This window comes from Seriola aureovittata, chromosome 20 (genome assembly GCF_021018895.1).
Source record: "Seriola aureovittata isolate HTS-2021-v1 ecotype China chromosome 20, ASM2101889v1, whole genome shotgun sequence".
NCBI classification, from domain to species: domain Eukaryota; kingdom Metazoa; phylum Chordata; class Actinopteri; order Carangiformes; family Carangidae; genus Seriola; species Seriola aureovittata.
This window is the reverse complement of record NC_079383.1, coordinates 17,225,838-17,244,993: the sequence shown is the minus strand read 5'-3', so window position 1 is coordinate 17,244,993 and position 19,156 is coordinate 17,225,838. Positions and strand designations below refer to the sequence as shown.

General features: G+C 42.9%; 1 protein-coding gene across 5 annotated transcripts in view; it reads right to left on the bottom strand.

Annotated features, from left to right (window-relative positions):
* The window catches only part of smarcd3b (SWI/SNF related, matrix associated, actin dependent regulator of chromatin, subfamily d, member 3b), a 39,380-nt gene that overhangs the window by 15,559 nt on the left and 4,665 nt on the right, over positions 1-19,156 (bottom strand). Inside the window, exons 1-3 of one of the 5 annotated variants that reach the window (XM_056363977.1) lie at positions 11,812-12,156; positions 4,105-4,325; positions 759-848 (exon numbers count right to left, since the gene is read on the bottom strand). In XM_056363977.1, coding sequence (XP_056219952.1) covers positions 759-848; positions 4,105-4,325; positions 11,812-11,889 — 389 coding nt within the window. In that variant the 5' untranslated portion in view covers positions 11,890-12,156. Of the gene's footprint in view, positions 1-758; positions 849-4,104; positions 4,326-11,811; positions 12,157-19,156 lie in introns of those variants that run through there. The other 4 variants (XM_056363976.1, XM_056363978.1, XM_056363981.1 and 1 more) reach the window with 4 other exon arrangements.

The following is a 19,156-nucleotide window of genomic DNA, read 5'->3' as shown; positions in this document are numbered from 1 at the left end:
GAAATATTTTCATCTTTGAGTTTGTTTGTTACAATCTAAAATAGATAACGTCCGTTAATGTGACGCTAATTAACGGCTGATAGCGCACCTGTAAAGCGGAGTGATACATGTAGTTAAAAGTTCCTATCCCTGTTGTCCTCTCTCAGCACTCATGGAATGCCTCTCGTCCAATCAGATTACTTGGTCGGAACTAACTGTTGTATAAAACAGCAAAAGATATTAAAAAGCCTCTGCTGGTTGACAAGTCAATATTTTATTTCCATATTTATATCGCCCAACCCTATTTGGTAGTAGCAATATCCTTCTAGATTACAGAATATTATGTTTGTTTTTTGGTTTTTTTGCAGTGTGGATAAATTTTATCACAGAGCACTGCAACGATCTGTGAGGCAGTATGTTACAACAGCATGCCAAATACTGAAACAAGCCTGCTGCAAGGAGAATTGGAAGATTCGGGGGTGCATTGCAAAGGAAAACACAAACCTGCATCACAACAATCCGCCATTTTACACTAATTTAAAAGGGTTTCAGATTGGATTCTACTTTATTTTTATGTTCTAGCGGCAAAAAAATTGTTTCCATCATGCCATGCTCCAGTCCAAAGCATGCACCACTACATTTTAGGAGTCAACTTCTAGGCCCGTACCTATGTTTGGCCAAAACAACTCATTCAGGGAGTGCTGGGCTCAGGTGAAAGGCTATATAGGCCAGAGTCATCAAACGTAAGAAAATGGACATGCAGCAGAATAAACTCCTACTTTGATCCGAGCGTGGGATCTGATTGGGGCTCTCTCATGTCCATCTGCCTCGCCGGCATCTCATTGGCTCCAGGGAATCCGACTGGCTTCCTAAGAATTGGTGAGGATTCGAAGGTTGTCCGATTAGAGTTGTGACGAGACACACACTCAGTGGCAGCAAGTAGAGGAGTAACACCTGGTGGTTCTGGCTGTTTGTATGTCTGTATGTGTTGGATGTGTGTTAAGTTCAAGGGTCTGTTAGTAGGTGCAAACTCTAAACTCAGACAAGGGCAGGCACTGGGATGGTTGTGTAACTGTGTCCATGCACGCACAAAGTGCAGCAGAGGAGGACCTGGGAAGCGTCCTGCTCGTCTGAGGGACACGCTCATTCAACAAAGTTTCTCAGTGAACCAAAACAATCATGCTTCACACACATAGACAGACAATACACTGATAATGGTGGATCACAGGGAAGGGAGTAGACAAGCAGTGTGCGAGCTTAGCTTTTTGGTTCAGCTCTGAACTGCAAATGTGGATGTAGCACTGATGTAGTAATGTGCAATGGTTTCTCAGGAGCAGATGAAGACAACACGAACAATACTCACAACTTTTTTTGTTTAGTTCTCAAACCAAATCTCCAACCTTTCTGAGCACTTCTACTTCCCAAAACCAGAAAATTCAGCTCTGATCAACACCTTCAACCTGCTGGCCTAGCACCAAGAATCCCCTTTCATTACTGCAAAAACCTCACAATGTTCCCAAGAAACCTGAAGTGTCCTGAGTAACAATGTATGTCATGAGCAGTGAGGAATGGTTTAAGGTTTGACTTCAAGGACTTCGACCAAAGTGAATACCAAAAAGCAAGATTCAGAGGTTCACCTAAAATATCTGGGCTATATAAGTAATGTGGTTTTAAAGGGAGATAAAAGATAAAATTGAATATTTTATCCCTATTGTGCAAATCAAAATATATGAGGTGATGGATGAAGCTGTGTTCTCAAATAAAAAGCAGAGTAACAGCTGGAAATCTTGAAAGCAGATAACTGAAACAATGGGGTTCATCTTAAGTTACTGTCAAGAAGACATTTGTAGAGAGGAATAAAGGAACTAATCTCGTGATGAAATGTGTAATATCAAGAATAGGGTGAATCTGAGCGACCACAGCAAATTTGTTGTTTGATTACACACTGTCAAACTTCCAGTTTTGTAGAAGGTGTTGGAAGAAATGTGCCAAATTTTCAACAAATTTTTATGCAGCCGAAGAAGTGTTTCACCCTCAGCCCACGAGAGTCTTACAAAGTTCAACAGGAAAATCAAATGATTTGGCATGAAAACGATCCAAATTTTAGGTGGTATGGGAATATTGCAAAGAGGCAGCTGGGCCTAAGGCTGCTATTCTCAATTATTTAAATTACTGATTTGTCTGCAGATTATTTCTCCAAAACAGAAATAAATTTTGTTTATTATTATAAAATAATAATAGCATTATGAGTAAACACTGTAAATGAATATATTTTAGTAAAGTTAACTTCACGTGGGACTAACCTTGTTCCCTAGTGTCAAAGTCCTCTGCCCACTATCCACCCTGGCCACCTGTCTATTAGTTATGTGCTGTATGTAAATGTAGAGCTTCCTACTATCAGCAATATGTTTCCCCACAAAACGTATTTGGGAAAACAAATTATTTCTCGGACACAAGGTTGAGTATTTATACCACTTTATGCAAACCAAATCAGAATTAACTCCTATTTTTAGCAGCAGCTTTGCATAGGCCAGCGTTTGCTCTGCAGAGCAAGTGTATCTAGGACCATAAGGTCTCAATGACACTGCAAACACAGGTGGTTTGCCCTCAGCTGGCAGCAGTGTTGGGCCTGAGCTGGACGGAGGAGCCGGAGCATCAAACTTGTTTGCCAAAGGACACGCACTCTCACAAAGCAACAGAGAGCGAAAGAGATGGAGAAACCTGGACGGGTCACCCCTGGACCATTGATCAGACCCTGCACAGACAGCCGGGCCGCTCTGGGGGGTTGAGGCACCGACGCAGGACAACATTTCCCCTGACCTGTTCGACAAGCCCGCTTAATTGTAAGTGGATCAATTGTTCTGCAGATACTGAGAGAGTGAAACAGAGAAAGACAGAGGTCCACTGAGTGTGCATATTGATCGCCTGTCTAATGACCGTACCTGCTACACACTCGTCTTCTTATAGACAACCATCTCCTTATAGATGTGTGTGTGAGTGTGTGTGTGTGCCTGGTATACTGATGATCAGATCTTTTGTTCACAGTAGTTGAATAGCTGACAATAAATAGTGTAACAATACGCCAAAGCACGCTCTAGAGTCTGAATGTCTGCAGACAGCTGTGAGGATGCCACATAGATTTGACAGATTACCAGACTCTGAAGACACATAGAGATTGAACAGACAGAAAACACTCAGTCATGGCGGAGATTGGGATGATCAGAGTGGATGCACAGAGTGAGCAAAAAGTGGAGCACTGGGAGAGAGGCAGTGTGCACGCTCGAAAGCTGCGAACAAAAACTGAAATGAAAGCTGAAAGGAGACACACAAAGGTCATGGTTTCACTTCTCATCAGTGTAATATTTGAGATCAGATTTTCAAAAAAAGAGATTTTAGGAAAGTATGAAGTGGAGCATTGAAACGTTGTGCACAGGTAAATCTGATGTGCCAGCATTGAACATTTTTTTTTATCACTGATTCATTTATTCTTCTGTTTCTGTCGCTGTGAGCATGTTAGCATGCTGACGTTAGCATTTAGCTCCAAAAAAGTCGCAGAGCAACGAGCTGTGGACTTTCAGTCTTGTTAAGGGATAAATCACTTTTATGACTGATGATCAAATTATTTATCAAAACTGTTGTCAATTAATTTTATTTCTTAATCGCGGGGCTGTGTGTTGTTTGAACCAGTACAATACCTCAGTTTCTAAAAGCCTTGTTTTAATTGAACATAACAACTCTCGCAGATGCTTTGTGTTTGACACAGACAGCCAAATAAGAACTTTAGCGTTGTCTAAAATGATCAAAATTCAGTGTTTAATCAGGAATTGTGTATTCAAAGACTAAGTAAAAATGACCAATTTTTGACACATTTCAGCTGTTACCAAAGAAACTACTTGAGACCCAGAGCTTTTTATAGTGCTTGCACATGATTCAAGGCCAATTCCATATTTCCATAAAATATGAGCAAAGTCATATTTGTTGTTCATCCAAACTTGTTAAATTGAGAGTGTAACCACAGCTGTTGTTGTCCAAATAATCTCACAGATCACACAAAAGCAGACACATCAGGAGTTGCGTTACGCAAGCCATGCAGTATTTAGGTGGCTGGAGGTCAGCTGGACTCACTTTCTGGCCCGGTTCTGGACGGCCTGCTGTTGCTGCTGCTGCTGTTGCTGCTGCTGCTGCTGCTGGACCTGCTGGGAGGGGGCAGGCCTCTTGCGACTGGGCTCCATCACCGGGGTGGGCAGGCCGGGCCGCACCGCCGGGCTCCCTCCGTACGGCGGGCCGGGGGGGCCCATGGGAGCTCCCTGGTGGGGCATCCTCGCTCCAGACGGCATGCCAGGACGCTGGGAGGAAACCAGAAAGAGAGGGAGGGTCACATGTATGTTGAAGACATTCGCTACTCAGTGTTGTGATTAATTATAATCACAAATTAGAGCGTCTAAAAATACAACAAAGGAAACATTAGATCAAATGTAACTTTTATTCATTTCACGCTGGTGGATTCAAGGCGGACTAGGGAGAATTTTTTGGTAAACACACCCATCTTGTCAATAAAAAAATCATGAAGTAGAGCTGCAACAAAGAATGTCTCATCGTCTCCTTATCCAGACCTCACAGATTTCCTATTTAAAATAAAATCCTGGTGTCTGTTCTGGTTACAACTGCTCAGATTTCCAAGCCATCCTGAAACTTAAGCTCAAAATACAAACAGCAAACTCACTATATTATATATTTTTACCTTTCTCCTACCTTTGGTAACCTTCTAACAACAGCTGGGTTGGTAAAGAAGAATATGCTTTGCATTGCAGTGACGTCAATTCGCAGGATTTCTGTTTTCTAATGTTTTGTGTTTCAACCGTCTTGTGAAGCCTTAAATGGAGTGCAACGCAGTATGTGATTTGTCATGTTAGACTGTGACATTAGAGAGCAACACGAAATATGCAGCATATATTTTAGGCAACTTTTCAGTCTGAGGGAGAGAGTGTTAGCTAGAGAAAACCAACTGATACTAGAGGAGCGATCTGTCTTATTCAGTCTTGTTTAAAGACACTGACAGTAATTTCCAGAAAACACAATAAACAAGAGCAGCTGTGGCGAGAACAAGCAGAAATGTTGTTTTTCTGACTTGTTTTCTCCCCTGCTCTCGTCTCCTTTAAACAAAAATCAACTTTGATGGCTGCAAAATAGACTCAATGAAGATTTTTTCGCAGTGTGCAACTCTCTGTCTCACGCACACACACACACACACACACACGCACACACACACACACACACACGCACTCCTAAACAATGCAAACAGTGTCAGAAGCCACAGTCCCACACTCCCGTCTTGACGCCTGGGAACAACTGGGGGACTCTCACCTGTGCTTGTCACTCCCATGGCAACAGCTGCCTCCCGCCTCAGTTTATTGTCTGACACTAGGGAGGGGTTTGTGCGATAGAAAGAAATCCTTTCACTTTATTCAGAGCACAGACCTCCTACCAGAAAGCTAAGAGTGACCAGTCCTCTAATTAAAATGAAATGACTGGAAGAAGTAACCAGATCCAATACTACACTGTAAAAATACTCCATTGGACCGCCTAGCATACAAAGTCTTACCTAAGTAAAATTACTGAGTATAAGTACTAAGTAGTACTAAGTATTAGCAGTAAATGTACTGCAGCAGATGAGAATGATAGTGTTATAATCTAATATATTACATTACTGAATTTGCATTAACATGTTAAGCTAGCTACATGGCAAAGTGCTTCCCTGGACTCCTGCTCCTTTACCTCTCCTAACAACAGATAGCTCGTCCTCGGCTGCAAACACAAACCAGCAGCTCAGGTCGGTCTGCACAATCTTTCATCACTCTCTTCCTCGGGTAAATGCAACTATGGGATAGTATGAGCTAGCTAGCCGCCCAGAGTGTTGACAGTCGTTACTCAAGGCGGCTAATGTCACCAGTTATCATCGACGTTACTTTTAGTTATAACTCCATTTTACATTTATCGACCAAAAAGAAACATTCTAACTAATTGAATTAATTCCATATATTACACAGCCCTTATTGATATTATGTTTACTTTGCTGCATATTCTTACATAATTTTGCATTTAATCAAATTACAGCCAAACTATACATTACCTGGGGGTTAATGTGGGGTGGGGGAATCTGATTAGGGGCCAATGGCTCACTCTTAACCTGGGGCTCCCTTGAGTTAATCTGGCCCTGACTGTTGGGTGGTCTGATATATAACAATGCATCGTATTTCATAAGCTCCTTCGTAGGTTTTGTATATTAAAATATTAATCTGTAAAGTAACTAGTGAATGTACGTGTCAGATAAATGTAGTAAAGTAAAAATAAGACAATATTTCCCTCTGAAATGTAGAGTAGTACTTGAGTAGATGCATTAGTATTACACCGATGATAATTCCTCTACAAAATCAAATTTATGTGTTTTTCTTATTAACCATCACCATGCAGAGAAGACTTTGTCTGAGTCCAAACTGGCACAGAAACCGCCTACATTTGGTAACAGAATGGGTAAATGTTGGAGGAAGAGAACAGCTGAAAGATACAAATCAGGAGTTTCAACTCCTCACGTACTTCCAACATTTCACACTGTTTGTCACCTCTCAAGTGTGGATTACACTGCACGCATATACACATATCTAATGTGATCTTTAGACCCTCCACAAACACACACAAACAAACCCAGAAACCAAATAAAAGAACAAGGTAATGAACGACAGAGAAGGTACAATTAAAAAAAAAAAGAAGAAGAAGAAGAAGAAAAAAAGATATTAAATTGTGTTAAAATGTAAATGTGTGTATTCACAGGGAGATTTAATAACTCAGGACAGATTATAACAGCATTCAACAGGCTCAGAATGACATATTACATGGCCTTTGAAATGGTGACCAAGCACAGATCCTGTGATAAGAGGCAGAGCAGGCGCTGCTGTCACTCTGGCTGGGAGATTATTGGTGGGGGGAGGGGGCAGCAGGGTTCAAAGCAACTGAGAAGGGTCTCCAAATGGGAGAGGATAAAACAACATATGGTCAGGGCCTCCTGCTTGAACGTGGTCACCTTATGGAGTCTAAAGAGAAGAGACCCCCTTCTCTTTTTTGTCTACTTCCTACCTTAGCTGGACAACTACAACCAAACAGACAAGAGACTAGACTTTCAGCAGCCAGACCCACCCAGACAGACATCGCTCCTGTTACAGCCGTCTGTCTGGAGAATTTAAGCTTTTCAGATAACAGATACCGAGAGCCATAGCTGGATAATGTGTAAGATGAATTTCCCCTAAATCCACACACACAATGAGTGGTACTCTGTAATCTGACCTGCTGAACCGACTCCAACGCTCTGCCCGGAGCTCTGCCAGCCAGCCAGCCAGCCAGCAATCGAATCTGCCATGTGGATGGATATCTGAGAAGTGTGTTGGCATCTCGGGGAAGGCTGCAGGGATTTGAGGAGGCCAAACTTACCCACACTGTACTAAACATATGAATCTGTGGGTTGTTACATGGATGGTTCCTTCTATGGCTTCCATTGGCACCCTGAAATCTATTAAAAACTGGATGAGGTTCCTCGAACGGGACGTGACTCATTCGTTAAGGGCTCAGACTAAAAATCGTTTTCTTTATTGATTTACTGTCAAGTGTCAGACAACAGTGACACATGTCAATCATTATATCAAAGAAAACCCAAGTTAAGATATTCATAATCTTTTTTTTTTTTTTAAATAAAATATTCAGACAAAATAAATCCCTATTTTTCATGACAACGTATACATCTCATTAAAGAAACATTTACTGAAGTCTCGGTTTTTATTACGACCATTCCCATCATCAGATCTTATTCCTGTAATTCAACAATGTGAGCATTAGTGGCTTTTCTCTGTTTTATATCATTTTATATTGAATATTTTGGACGGTAGGTCGAACAAATCAAGAAGGCATCACCTTGGACTCTGGGACCTTGTGAGGAGCATTTTTCTCACTGTGTCTAGACCAAATGATGAATCGATTAATTGATAGCAGAACTGATTTGTGGGAATATTGGACAGGCCTACTTATTTGAATTTTGCACATATACCATAAGATGGGATTTCATCCATATTGCCTCTAACCTCTGGTATCAAATAAAGAGTAATGGCTCTGATTAATTACTTTAACTTGATTCACCTCAAATGTGATTACAACATTGAAAGATATCAATACCCCCCCCCCGTCACTCTAGTAAATCCACAGACCTCACTGTGAGCAATTTCTGTTTTTTCGATACAAAATAATTTCAATGAAAACTGTTCACGGCAAGGTCTGCGGATTATCCTGAGTAGCCGAGACATTGTGTTTTGGAAAGACAAGTGGCTGTTGAATTTTTAAAAATTTACTTCTCAATGCTGCGAGCGCCATGGACGAAGTTTCTTCAACCTCCATTGTACCGGGGTGGAGGCAGAAAACTGAGATATCTCGAAATCTGAGTCAATAAAACCAAAGAAATCTGTGTGGCTAAACACCATCAGAGGAAAGGAATATTTCGTCTTTTGGGTGATTTGGGTGAACAAACCCTTTAAGCAAGCGATCCAGATGATCCCAGATGTGAGGGTGAGGTTTATGTTCAAAAGGTCCAATCGCTCGCTTACACAAACACACTCACAAGTACAGATGACAAAGCTACAGTGTGTCGTATTATGTTTTGGCTTATCGGGGTTTCCCATGCAGAGCGCTGGAAGGCTTTTCTCATCACAGCGGCCCTCGCTGACCTCCAAACACACACACACACACACACACACACACACACACACACACACGAGGCAGAGAAGTAACACAGCAGGGGGAGATAATGCAGATAATGAGAGGGAAAGAAGAAGAGACCTCAGCCAGGCCTTCAGCCCAGCCATCAGTCCTAGAACCAGACCTCAGCCAACCCCCCCCCCCCCCCCCACACACACACAACACACACTCAAACTGCTGCTTTGAAGCTGCAATGCTACGACCTTTGGCAACCACAAAAAAGGTGTGCATACACTGTATTTACATATATCTGTGTGTGTGTGTGTGTGTGCATCTACATGTGCATCTAGAAACTTGCTTTGCTCCAGTCAGCCACGAGGGGAAAGGAAACGTCATCCCTCGCCACAAGCTAACAAACTGCGCCAAATCATCCCCATATCCCATACTATAAATATTTCTCCATTCTGCAGTATACACAACCAGGAACCTGCCGCAACTATTATAACAAGACTTTTCCATCTTAAAATGTGGGGGAGAGAGGGAGGAAAGAGGAGAGGCACGCATGAGAGAAAATAAGCAGAGGGAAATATTTGGCTTGGAGCAGCCAGAGCCTCATCAAGGTTAATTGGTCTGTTGAGAGGACACACTCATCTGGCTCATCAATCACCTGTTCCATTGTATCCCAAAGTCTGTCTGTGTGTGTGTGTGTGTGTGTGTGTGCAGGGCTTCAACACCAAAGCTCTTGTCATAGAGACAATACCTCATCTTGTTTCAGTGTATAAATCTACCTGGTGCCACTACGTCCAACATCAGCGCTGATTAAAATGGAGTTACGTCTAAAACCGGAGCTCAGTCAAACAAGCGCTGGGATTTCAAGACACAGAAAGGTTTGACAAACAGAAAACCATCAAAAATCTCTTTTGACCTTCTCAATGTACTTGAGGATCCAGGAAGTGACACCAAGTTTCAGGATCAGTGCGGAGGTGAAATTCAGTGGAGCAGAAAGTAGAAACCACAGGATGAGACAGACAGTTATGACAAAAGAACTAGATCTGCAACTAATGATTATTTGATTAATGGCTTGATCAGAGAATATGGAAAAAATGCCCTTCATACCTCACTAGAACCCAAGTTCACATATTTAAAGCCTGAAACCCAAAACTATTCAGGTAAGAACCAAAGAAAACAAATCATCACATTGGCGAGGACACAACCAATTAATGGACAAACTGTTTCAGGTCTAGAGATACTTTCTAACCCAGGAGTCAGGTCCCCACAAGCGTCAGATTAATCCAAGGGGTCCTCACAGGATTTTTGGGGTACAAAATAATAAAAACACAATTCTGAAGATGATTTTTTTGTGTCTTTTTCTACCCTTTGCTCAGTTTTACCTCTTCAGACCCTCTAAAGATTACTCAAATGAAGGGGACCCTGGTGTCCTTGGGGTTTAAGGTGCAGCTCATGCACCGCAACGTTCCCGCTTTGAGTCCAATCGCTCTTCATCTCCGGTTCAATTTCAAATAAACGCTCCCCAAATACACAGCTATTCGAACGAAACAGTCTGAAAGGAAATGATTCTTCGCTTGAGCAAATAAACAAACACCACAAAGTCTTTTTGACCTTCTCAGTATGCTTGAGGATTAGGAAGTGACGCCAGGTTTCATGAAAAGGTGGTAAAGTTAGAATTCACACGTCAGTCGGATGGACGTGAAACTATTCTTATGATGAAACAATACTTTCCGACCTGTGTGTGCTTTATAAAAAAAAATCATCTTGTTGGCCAAAGGGGTTTAAGGACATGAAGTGCAAAGTCTGGCCTTGACTTTTGTTGCAAGTTGTTCCCCATCTCTCTTTCCCATTATTTCCTGTCATCACTCCACACTCAGTTCTCTAATAATGGCACAAAATGCCCCTAAATATAATTAAGAAATAACAGGGCGGAAAGCCTGAGTCATGGATTCAGGTGATTTTGATAAAAGATTGATTGTTCCAGTCGTTTCTCAAGCAAAAACTGATCAAACCTTTTCTCCTTTTCCAGTGTCTCCAGTGAGGATTTCTTTGTCACGTATCATTTTAAACTGATTATCTTTGGGTTTTATGTTTTTCGCTTTTGTTCGGACAAAACAAGACGTTTGAAGATGTCATCTTTTGGGGGGGGGGGGGGGGGGGGGTCACAAGGAGACATGTCTTTGTTTTAAGGTTATGAGGTAAAAAAAAAAAAGAAAGAAAAAAAAGAACTTGAGTGGATGTCAAAGTCACATCTGCTAAAACTTTCAACAGCAAAGTGTCACTTATAAAGACTTTTACACCAGCCTCAGGACTCTAATTCATTCAGCTCAACACCAAAACAAACCACTACTGTGCTCCATGTTCTGTCATTAATGTGCAGCGTGGGGCTTATGGTAATAGTTGCCTAACCTCTAACCGTGAGCAACACTTGACTTGACATTTCATGCTAGCTTCACATGAATGGGCTGATTGTTCTGCATGATTTCCAGGATTGGCCGTCTGCCTCGGCTCCGTCTACGATACTACGTCCGTTTGTCTCGTGACCTTACAGGTTCAAATCCTTCCACCGACCTACAACACGCCGCCTGGAAGGCTACTCCGACTGTGTTGTTATGAGTGGACTCGTCATTTCCACCCTCTGTCTGTGACTCCCAGGGAAGCATGCTCGCTGTGCTCCTCTGTTAGCCAAAGGGGGAGCTGGCTGCTTTCTGCTGCCGCTGCTGCCGCTTAGCTTCTATTTCTACAATTATCCTGTTTTTTTTGTTTTTTTTTTATGTGTGTGTGTGTGTGTTAGAAATCCTCTGCTCCCCATCCTTCTCCTACTCAGCCCCATCCATCCATGCTGCTCCACTTCTTGTTCTCTCAAGCCATCTCCTAACAGGCTGGGATCCAGGGGGCTGGAAATAACCTTCACATGGCCAGCTTTACCCAGCTATCTCTCACACACAGACCGCTGCCGCTGCTGCTGCGCCGACTCATGCGCACACACACACACACACACACACACACACACACACACACTGGAGCGCACACACAGATGCATGCCAGAGCCCAGCTCCTTTCACGGGAATGACGGACAGCGCCACTCACCACTCCATGGACCAGGAACTCAAACAGTTTGCTCTTGGTGGCTTTCCTGGCTCCCCCCGCCGTCTCCTCCGTAGCCATTTGCTCAGTCCCCTCCGTTCACCCTGCTATGTCTCCCCTCTCCTTCTTTTGTCTTTCCCTCTCCCTTCACCCAGCCTCCTGTTCCCCTCCCCTGCTCCACTTTCCTTCTCTTTGTGCTCTCCTTTTCAGCACTGCCTGTCCCTGACTCTCCTTCTCTCTCTCTCTCTCTCTCTCTTCCCTCCCTCTCCCTCTGTTTTGAATGTGCAGCAGCCCTGCCGAGTCTCTCACTGTGTCTATCTCACTTTTTAGTTGAGCTGCCTTTCAGGAGCCCGGCACGTCCCTTGGAGGTGGTGGTGGTGGTGGTGGTGGTGGTGGGGTGGGGTGGGGGGGGTTTGAGCCGTGCGGGGGTCTGGCAGGGGGGTTTCAGCCAGCCCACCCTGCTGCTCCCCCGCACAGCTGTTGCATTCCATTGGTAGATAAGGGCATGCGGCGAGGAGACGCTGCCGTTTGGTCTAAACGGGGGCTGGGGAGGTTAGACTCAGTTAGCCATTCCTCTTCTGCTGCTTCCCTCTGGTGACCAACCCAGAGGCCACGGTCAGCACACACACAGCTCAGAGTTTGGACTCATTCTCCAAAAATGACATTGGGCTCTTAAAGGGGCCACGCCACATATCATTAACGCATGTGTACACACACACACACACACACACACAAACTGCGATGTATGATGGGAGTTATGACGTGGTGGATGATGATGAGGAGGAGGAGGGTGACGTTATTTTCTCAATTGGGAGCAAAGCTACTTGAATCAGGGGGATTATATTTGACTGTTTGCCTCTGAGTGCAAAGCATGTCTCACAATGGGCGAGCTAATGTGCTCTAAAGCCACTTCACAAAAGGAGAAGGCCACGTCGAGAGCACCTTCATTTCCTATGTTTCTCTGCCGGCCTTTGTCAGAGTGCATTCATAGGTTAGGAGTATTTCCTCCACTCGCCTCATTAGTTTTACCTTTCACCCACTAGTCGGGCCACAGGCTACATTCAGGCTGTAGCTACAGTGTAACGGCAAACAAACAGGCTGGTCTGCACAGCAAGGTGACTGTGTCACTTGACACGTGTAATTAGGCTCTGTTGTGATTTCTTGCAGGCTGCTTTCTTAAAGCTTTCTCCATGAAACGCATGGAACTGAAAGCCAAGAAAAGGTGAAAAAAAAAAAAAAAATCCACACACCATCCCTTCAAGGACAGAAGAATGTGATGTGAGGGATAAAGAAAAAGACTTAGTGAAGCACAGCTGAATTATACACTCTGACTCTGTGTGTGTGTGTGTGTGCTGTGACTTTTAGGTTGTGATGTGACACGCCGTCTCACACTCCCAATTACACACGAGCCGGAGCTTCGGCTGTCGCCACACAGGTCGTTACTCTGAATAAAAGCACGCCACGTTTAAGATTATGACTCTTTCAGGTCCCCTTCTTCTCCAGCCGCTCTCTCTCCCTCTCTCTCCCTCGCCTCTTCCAGCCGTCAGATCAGGGGAGTGAAATATTCATGAGGTTATTTGAATGACAAAGGAGCTGAAGTGGGGCAGATTCAAAGGGGGCTAGGGTTGTGACACATGACGGCAAATTCTCACTGTTACTTCCACTGGCTTTGATTGGTTCAATCTAAACAAGCAAAGCCGGCACAATTAGGGTTCTTCTTAATGGCAATGTAGTGAGATCATCTCTGCTCTCTTGGTGTGAAAACGGCAGAAAAGTGTCAAACCACGTGTCAAAGTACGACTGAAATTAGCCTGAACAGTTTTAACACTAAATGGAAATCTTTGAAGGAAAAGAAACACAAATTCTGTCCTTCAGAACACAGCCTCACAAACTTGTTCCAGCAGAATGACACAAGGGATATTGTGTCAGAAAAGAGGATGTTGCTCCAGCTCTGTTAAACACTTGAGGGGAAACTGGAGCAGTTATTGTGTGGACAGCTGGTTAGTTTGTCTGTGACCTCTAGGCCAGAGGTCATGACCTTCTGGAGGATCCGTCATCCCCTCGGAGGCGTTGAAACGAGCCCAAGCCTTTTTTTTTTTTTTTTTTTTAAATGCATGCATAGTACCTATAAAACATGATGCAAAGACGCTATTACGAAAGAAAAGTAAAGAAAGGAGCAGCAGCGATGCAGAAATTAAAACGTACGTCCTTCAAACTTCCTTCCCATCCCTGATTATTGGAATCGACTTATTGATAGACAAATGTTGGCCCTCCCATGCGCTGCTGGAAGCTTTCAGCATTAGTCTGCTTGGTGGTGACACCTGCTGGTGAGGTGAGTGTACTGCCGCTGTCATTTAGTCACTTTGAGAGGCTTTGAGGAACATAAGGAACCCGAACCTTCAGTGTACAATTTCACACAACTGCCTTAATTTATCTGTGTCCTCTCCGCCGTCACGAAACTGCCGCTTCAATATCAGTCCACACTGACTTTATGCATCAGATTAACCTTCCATTACATAATATATGACAGGCTTTAAGTGCATGAATCACACAGGCACACAAGGTGTCCGTTTCAATTTCCCGCAAGGTCAAAAGCTCAACCCGCGGAGCTTATCCGAGCAGATTCAGAGATTGTACCAACCAACCCCCCCCCCCCCTCGATTTCTCAAGGAACGGCACGTGGGCATTCAACGATAACAAAGAGATCCGGCAGCCGAGGCGATGCAAAAGAGAGCCTTGAGCGCAGGAGTACCCCCTGCCGGAGCCCCACCGTCTCCTCACCAAAGCCAGTCAGTCTCACCAAATGGTAATGTCCCAGTGTGTAGCAGACATGGGGGTAGAGGGGGGCTAACAGGGGGTAAGGGAGCAGCAGTAGTATAATTAATGACCAACAGAGGGAGCAAAGCGCCAGGCAGGGGTGGGGGTGGGGGGTGTGGGGGTGCTGACTGTTGAATGGAAGGAGGGGTCCCTGTTTAGAGACTGGCTGCATTAAGGATAAACATACAAGAATGGCACCGGAAGCACACGAGGCAGCTTAAAATAATGATTGAGGATTTAACGGCTGAGTAGTTTTTCTTGGAGTCAAATTCTAATCACTAATTTGATTTTCTAAGCATCTTATGTTTTTTTTCTATTTCTTCGCTTCCTTATTTGGCCACGAGAGGGAGACACAGAGCTCATACTGAGAATCATGCTTCATACAATTCAGGATGCAAACTGTCTTTTCTACACTGTAATATTGGCTGCATCATCAGTTTACAGTTTCTAGCAGTTTCCCAAACAAAGGAATTCGGTAAGGTTTGTCATTTTTACTGAAAAAGTGACAAACGATTTATCGATAATGAATGTAGTTGCTGATTTTTTTTTTTTTTTTAATCGACGATCAACCAATCGATTAATTGCCCCTCTACTGTGAATGTAAAATCACTTGCAGACTGAAATGATGTGATGAGGGATCACATGTACACTCTGTTGCATCTCAAGAGTATTTCTCTATGACATTAAATATTCATGTCTAATTGATTAAAAACCAAAGTTAAAGCTCAGAAAAGTCACCCTTCATGTTATTTATGAAGAGTTTAACACTTAAAACCTTAGATAATCTGCTTTATCAGGTCTGTGTGGGCGCGGTTTGATCAGATCAGTGCTGGCAACATAACAAACCCACAACTGGCGTCAGATTTAGATTCAAATGTTGCTAAACTCTTTTTAAGCAGTGTTTTCAAAGTAACGCTGATTCTGAAAACAGGTTTTCAGGGCCTGTAAAAGTGCTGCACGATGTATATGATTAAAGTTCCAAGAGAAGATAAGCTGCATTTATTTAAAGTTGGAAAATCATTGTATTTAAAATTTTCTTTCATCTTTCCTGAAATCACAGATTGTGAAGTTCATCATTGGTTTACTGTTTAATTTCTTTGCTCACGTCTCGTCCGTGATGCTGTGCAACAACAACCGGCTGAGCGGGATGAAAGCAAGGAAAAGAAATCCATACTCTTTGTCTGCTTTTCAGCTCAGGAGTAAAAGGAAAACGGAGAGGGAAAAGATATACAAGGTGTGAAAATGTATACCAGCGCTGATGTATAACGTACAGTTCCCTGTGGCAACGTTTACATACCAGAGACCACGAACCTGCCCTCGTCAAAGTTATTGTCGCAGGCAGACGGGGCGCACCAGGGGGAATATGGACTGCACCGAGGGCATGAAGAAAGTCTGATTCCCTCCCACTGCTGGGCCCCTCTCACCGCTTTCTTCAGTTTAAGAGCTGCACACAAAACCCAGCTCAAGCTGCTTAAAGGCCAGGAAAGCGTCTCAATGGCCATCAGCTACCATCAAAGGGACTTTACAAAAGCACACGGACCTGCACCTTCACAGAGGGGGATTAAGGAGAGGAGAGGTGCGTTTCAGGGCCGATTTTGAGCAGCTAGGCAAATGTAATAAAGAGAGAAACCTGCAGAGAAAGAGAGAAAAGTCTCCCATGACGGCTGAAAATAATAGGACATCTGCTGATATTTTGTGATCAAAGTGATTCAGTACAATATATTGTGAAGAAATAGTGAGGCTGCACAAAGCAACAGTGATCCTGTGGATCCTGTTTTTTTGTTCCAAAGGTATGTTAAGCACCTAACCTAAGAAGGTGCAGATAAGGAGTTTAGGGCCGACCTTGGATTTCAGGGCTTGTTTGGGACAAAGCATCTTTATCCAGACAGCATTTATGGTTCAGCTCCTTGGCTGCTCCTGTCTCCCCTAAAAAAAAAAAAAAAAAGGGAGGCATTGTGGGAGCAGATGGAAAGACGGAGCAACAGTAATGAGCCGAATTTCCCCGCAAGCAATGAGCAACACACCGGAACAAGCCTGAAGCATTACCTGCTTCGGGGCATTTCCTGTTTGCTGTAGCCATGACAACGGGATAATCTGCCCTGCGTCCAAAGCTGACACCCAATCGGGTGAGAGCAACGCAGACTGCAGCGACTTCAAAACTGGAGCAGCAGCTGGTGAACGGAGCGAGGAACTACTCCAGAGCCTAAACCTTAAAGCTAAAAAAGAAATCTTCATTTTTGAGACAGAAACGGCTTCAGTTCGCTGTGAGTCAGCACGCAGGTCACATATACAGTGAAAAACAGGCACTCGCTATAAATAAATCCAAATACCGTGAAAAATAAAACTGGCAGGATACTCAGAATAACCCCCCACCCCTCCCTCTTTCCTGATCTGTATCCAAGCTAAGTATTAGCCCTGATCTTTCAGCACCACTCTGCCCATGCAGGATGGGAGAGAGAGCCGACAGAACGAGGGCAGCATTGGTATGTGCAGAGATCATGCTGGGGAATGAATGAAATGAACATTTTCATGTAAAAAAAAGAAAAAAACTTGACATCCATCATCCAAGTAGCAATTAGAGAAATTAATCTATAGTCTATTCCAATCACAGAGCTAAGCATCCGACTTTCCTAAAAAAGAAATACTCCGCCATTTCTGTAAAACCCAGATGGCAATGTAACCATGCTTAGAATGATCTGAAGGTATTTCCAGAATCTTAAAAGACTCCACTAACCATCCTTTCTCTATTGTAATAAAAAACTTATTTTTTAAAAAAAGCAACAGTAACAAGTTATTTTGTATAAAAATCTTAATACAATTTAAACTTTAGTCTTACAGCTACCATCAGTGTCTGAATTAGGAAAAAGAAGCACAACTCCAGAAGTTATTTTTATTGTGCCGCAGACATAATATTTTTTCGTCCAGATGGTTAGAATTGTCTTTGATGATTCTGGAAATGGCTCCATAACAGTGGTAAGTGACCGCCGGGTGTTTGTTTTCAGAAAAATCTGATTAAGTCTGTGACTCAAGCGTAATGGTAATACATGAGAGGCACAAACTGGGGCTAACACAGTATATGCATTTATACTCTATGTTCATATGAACATAAACATATGATGCATATTGTCCTTTTTAAAAAGGGACTATAGTGTATTGTAGGTTAAATGGTTAAATGCTTTGCTCTCATGACTCTTTCTGGTTGGTAAAGGCTTGAGTACTTTTTTACTAAGTTTATCTTTTAACTTTTTTTGTGGCAGATTTTTTCTGCAAAGCCTGCAAGAGGAGATCATTTCTTTGCTTGCAACGTGATATAATAATTAAGACGTTATATTCTCTTATGACCAATGTTTCACCAAGTCCATAGGGACTGGATGGTTGTATGTGCACAACAACAACAACAACAACAACAACAACAACAATCTACTACCACGAGATGCAGCATGTGACCTCGTTGCAACAAATTTCCAGGTGCTGCACAAATGTGGCTTGTTGTAAAAAGTTCAATTTAAAACCAACAACCACACAAATGTTCATACTCAATCCCACAGTAGTGAACTGTTTGACTACATAAAGGCAGAATGTCTGATCTAAACTATTGATATTAGTATTGATACATACTACAGCTGAAATGATCGGCTGATTCACTGATTTGTTGATCAACAGAAAATGAAGCGGCAACTGTTTTGATAGCTGATTAATTGTTTTTCCAAGTAAAAAAAGACAAATGTAGTTAAAATGTCAAGGTAACGCTTCTCAAATGTGAGGAATGACCCGGGCTAGAAGATACAACAATTTCATTCATGTCTTTAAGATAATTTTGCCGTTGTGCACCGTTCTCTGAAGAATTAGAAGCTTTTGCAACTGGAGGGATAGTGACATTTATTTGCAAATGTGTGCACCGCGCTCACACCACACATCAGAGTATATGATGCAGTATTGAGCGTTAACATCTAAATGGGTCAACCAGCCGCTCAGTGAACTGTAGCACCATTAGGACCCAGACAGTTTGTCTCTGAGTCGAGTGCACAATCTCATTAGACAACCAACTCTACATTATAAATGGGAGTAATATGCAACTGAAAAAACACCAGCTAGTGCTTTAGGTAAGACAGCAGTGATTAAAAAACACTGTTATAATCTTTTGCTAGGCGGGGAGGGCGCCATGTGTAATTAGGTTACAAAGCGCTCTACTTAAAACCATAGAAATCTATAATCTCACTGTGGGAATGACACAGTGGAGGTTCAGAGGGCTGCGTGAAAATGCGTTTGTGGCTTAGAAATTGTATGAAATTCATCCTCAGTACTGACTGTAAATATATCGTTTGTATGTGTAAAATAAGGCAGAAAATGTCATTTTTGCATGATGACTGAGTGAAAGAATCATTTGATTATCAAAGTAGTTCTCTTGACTGGCTAATCACATCAGCTCTAATATTTAGTGAAATCAATACTTTTCGTAACTGTTCCTGTAAGCTCATTTGTTTCCGGGGTAACAAACAGCCATTGAGCCAGCACATTCCTCACTGGCCAA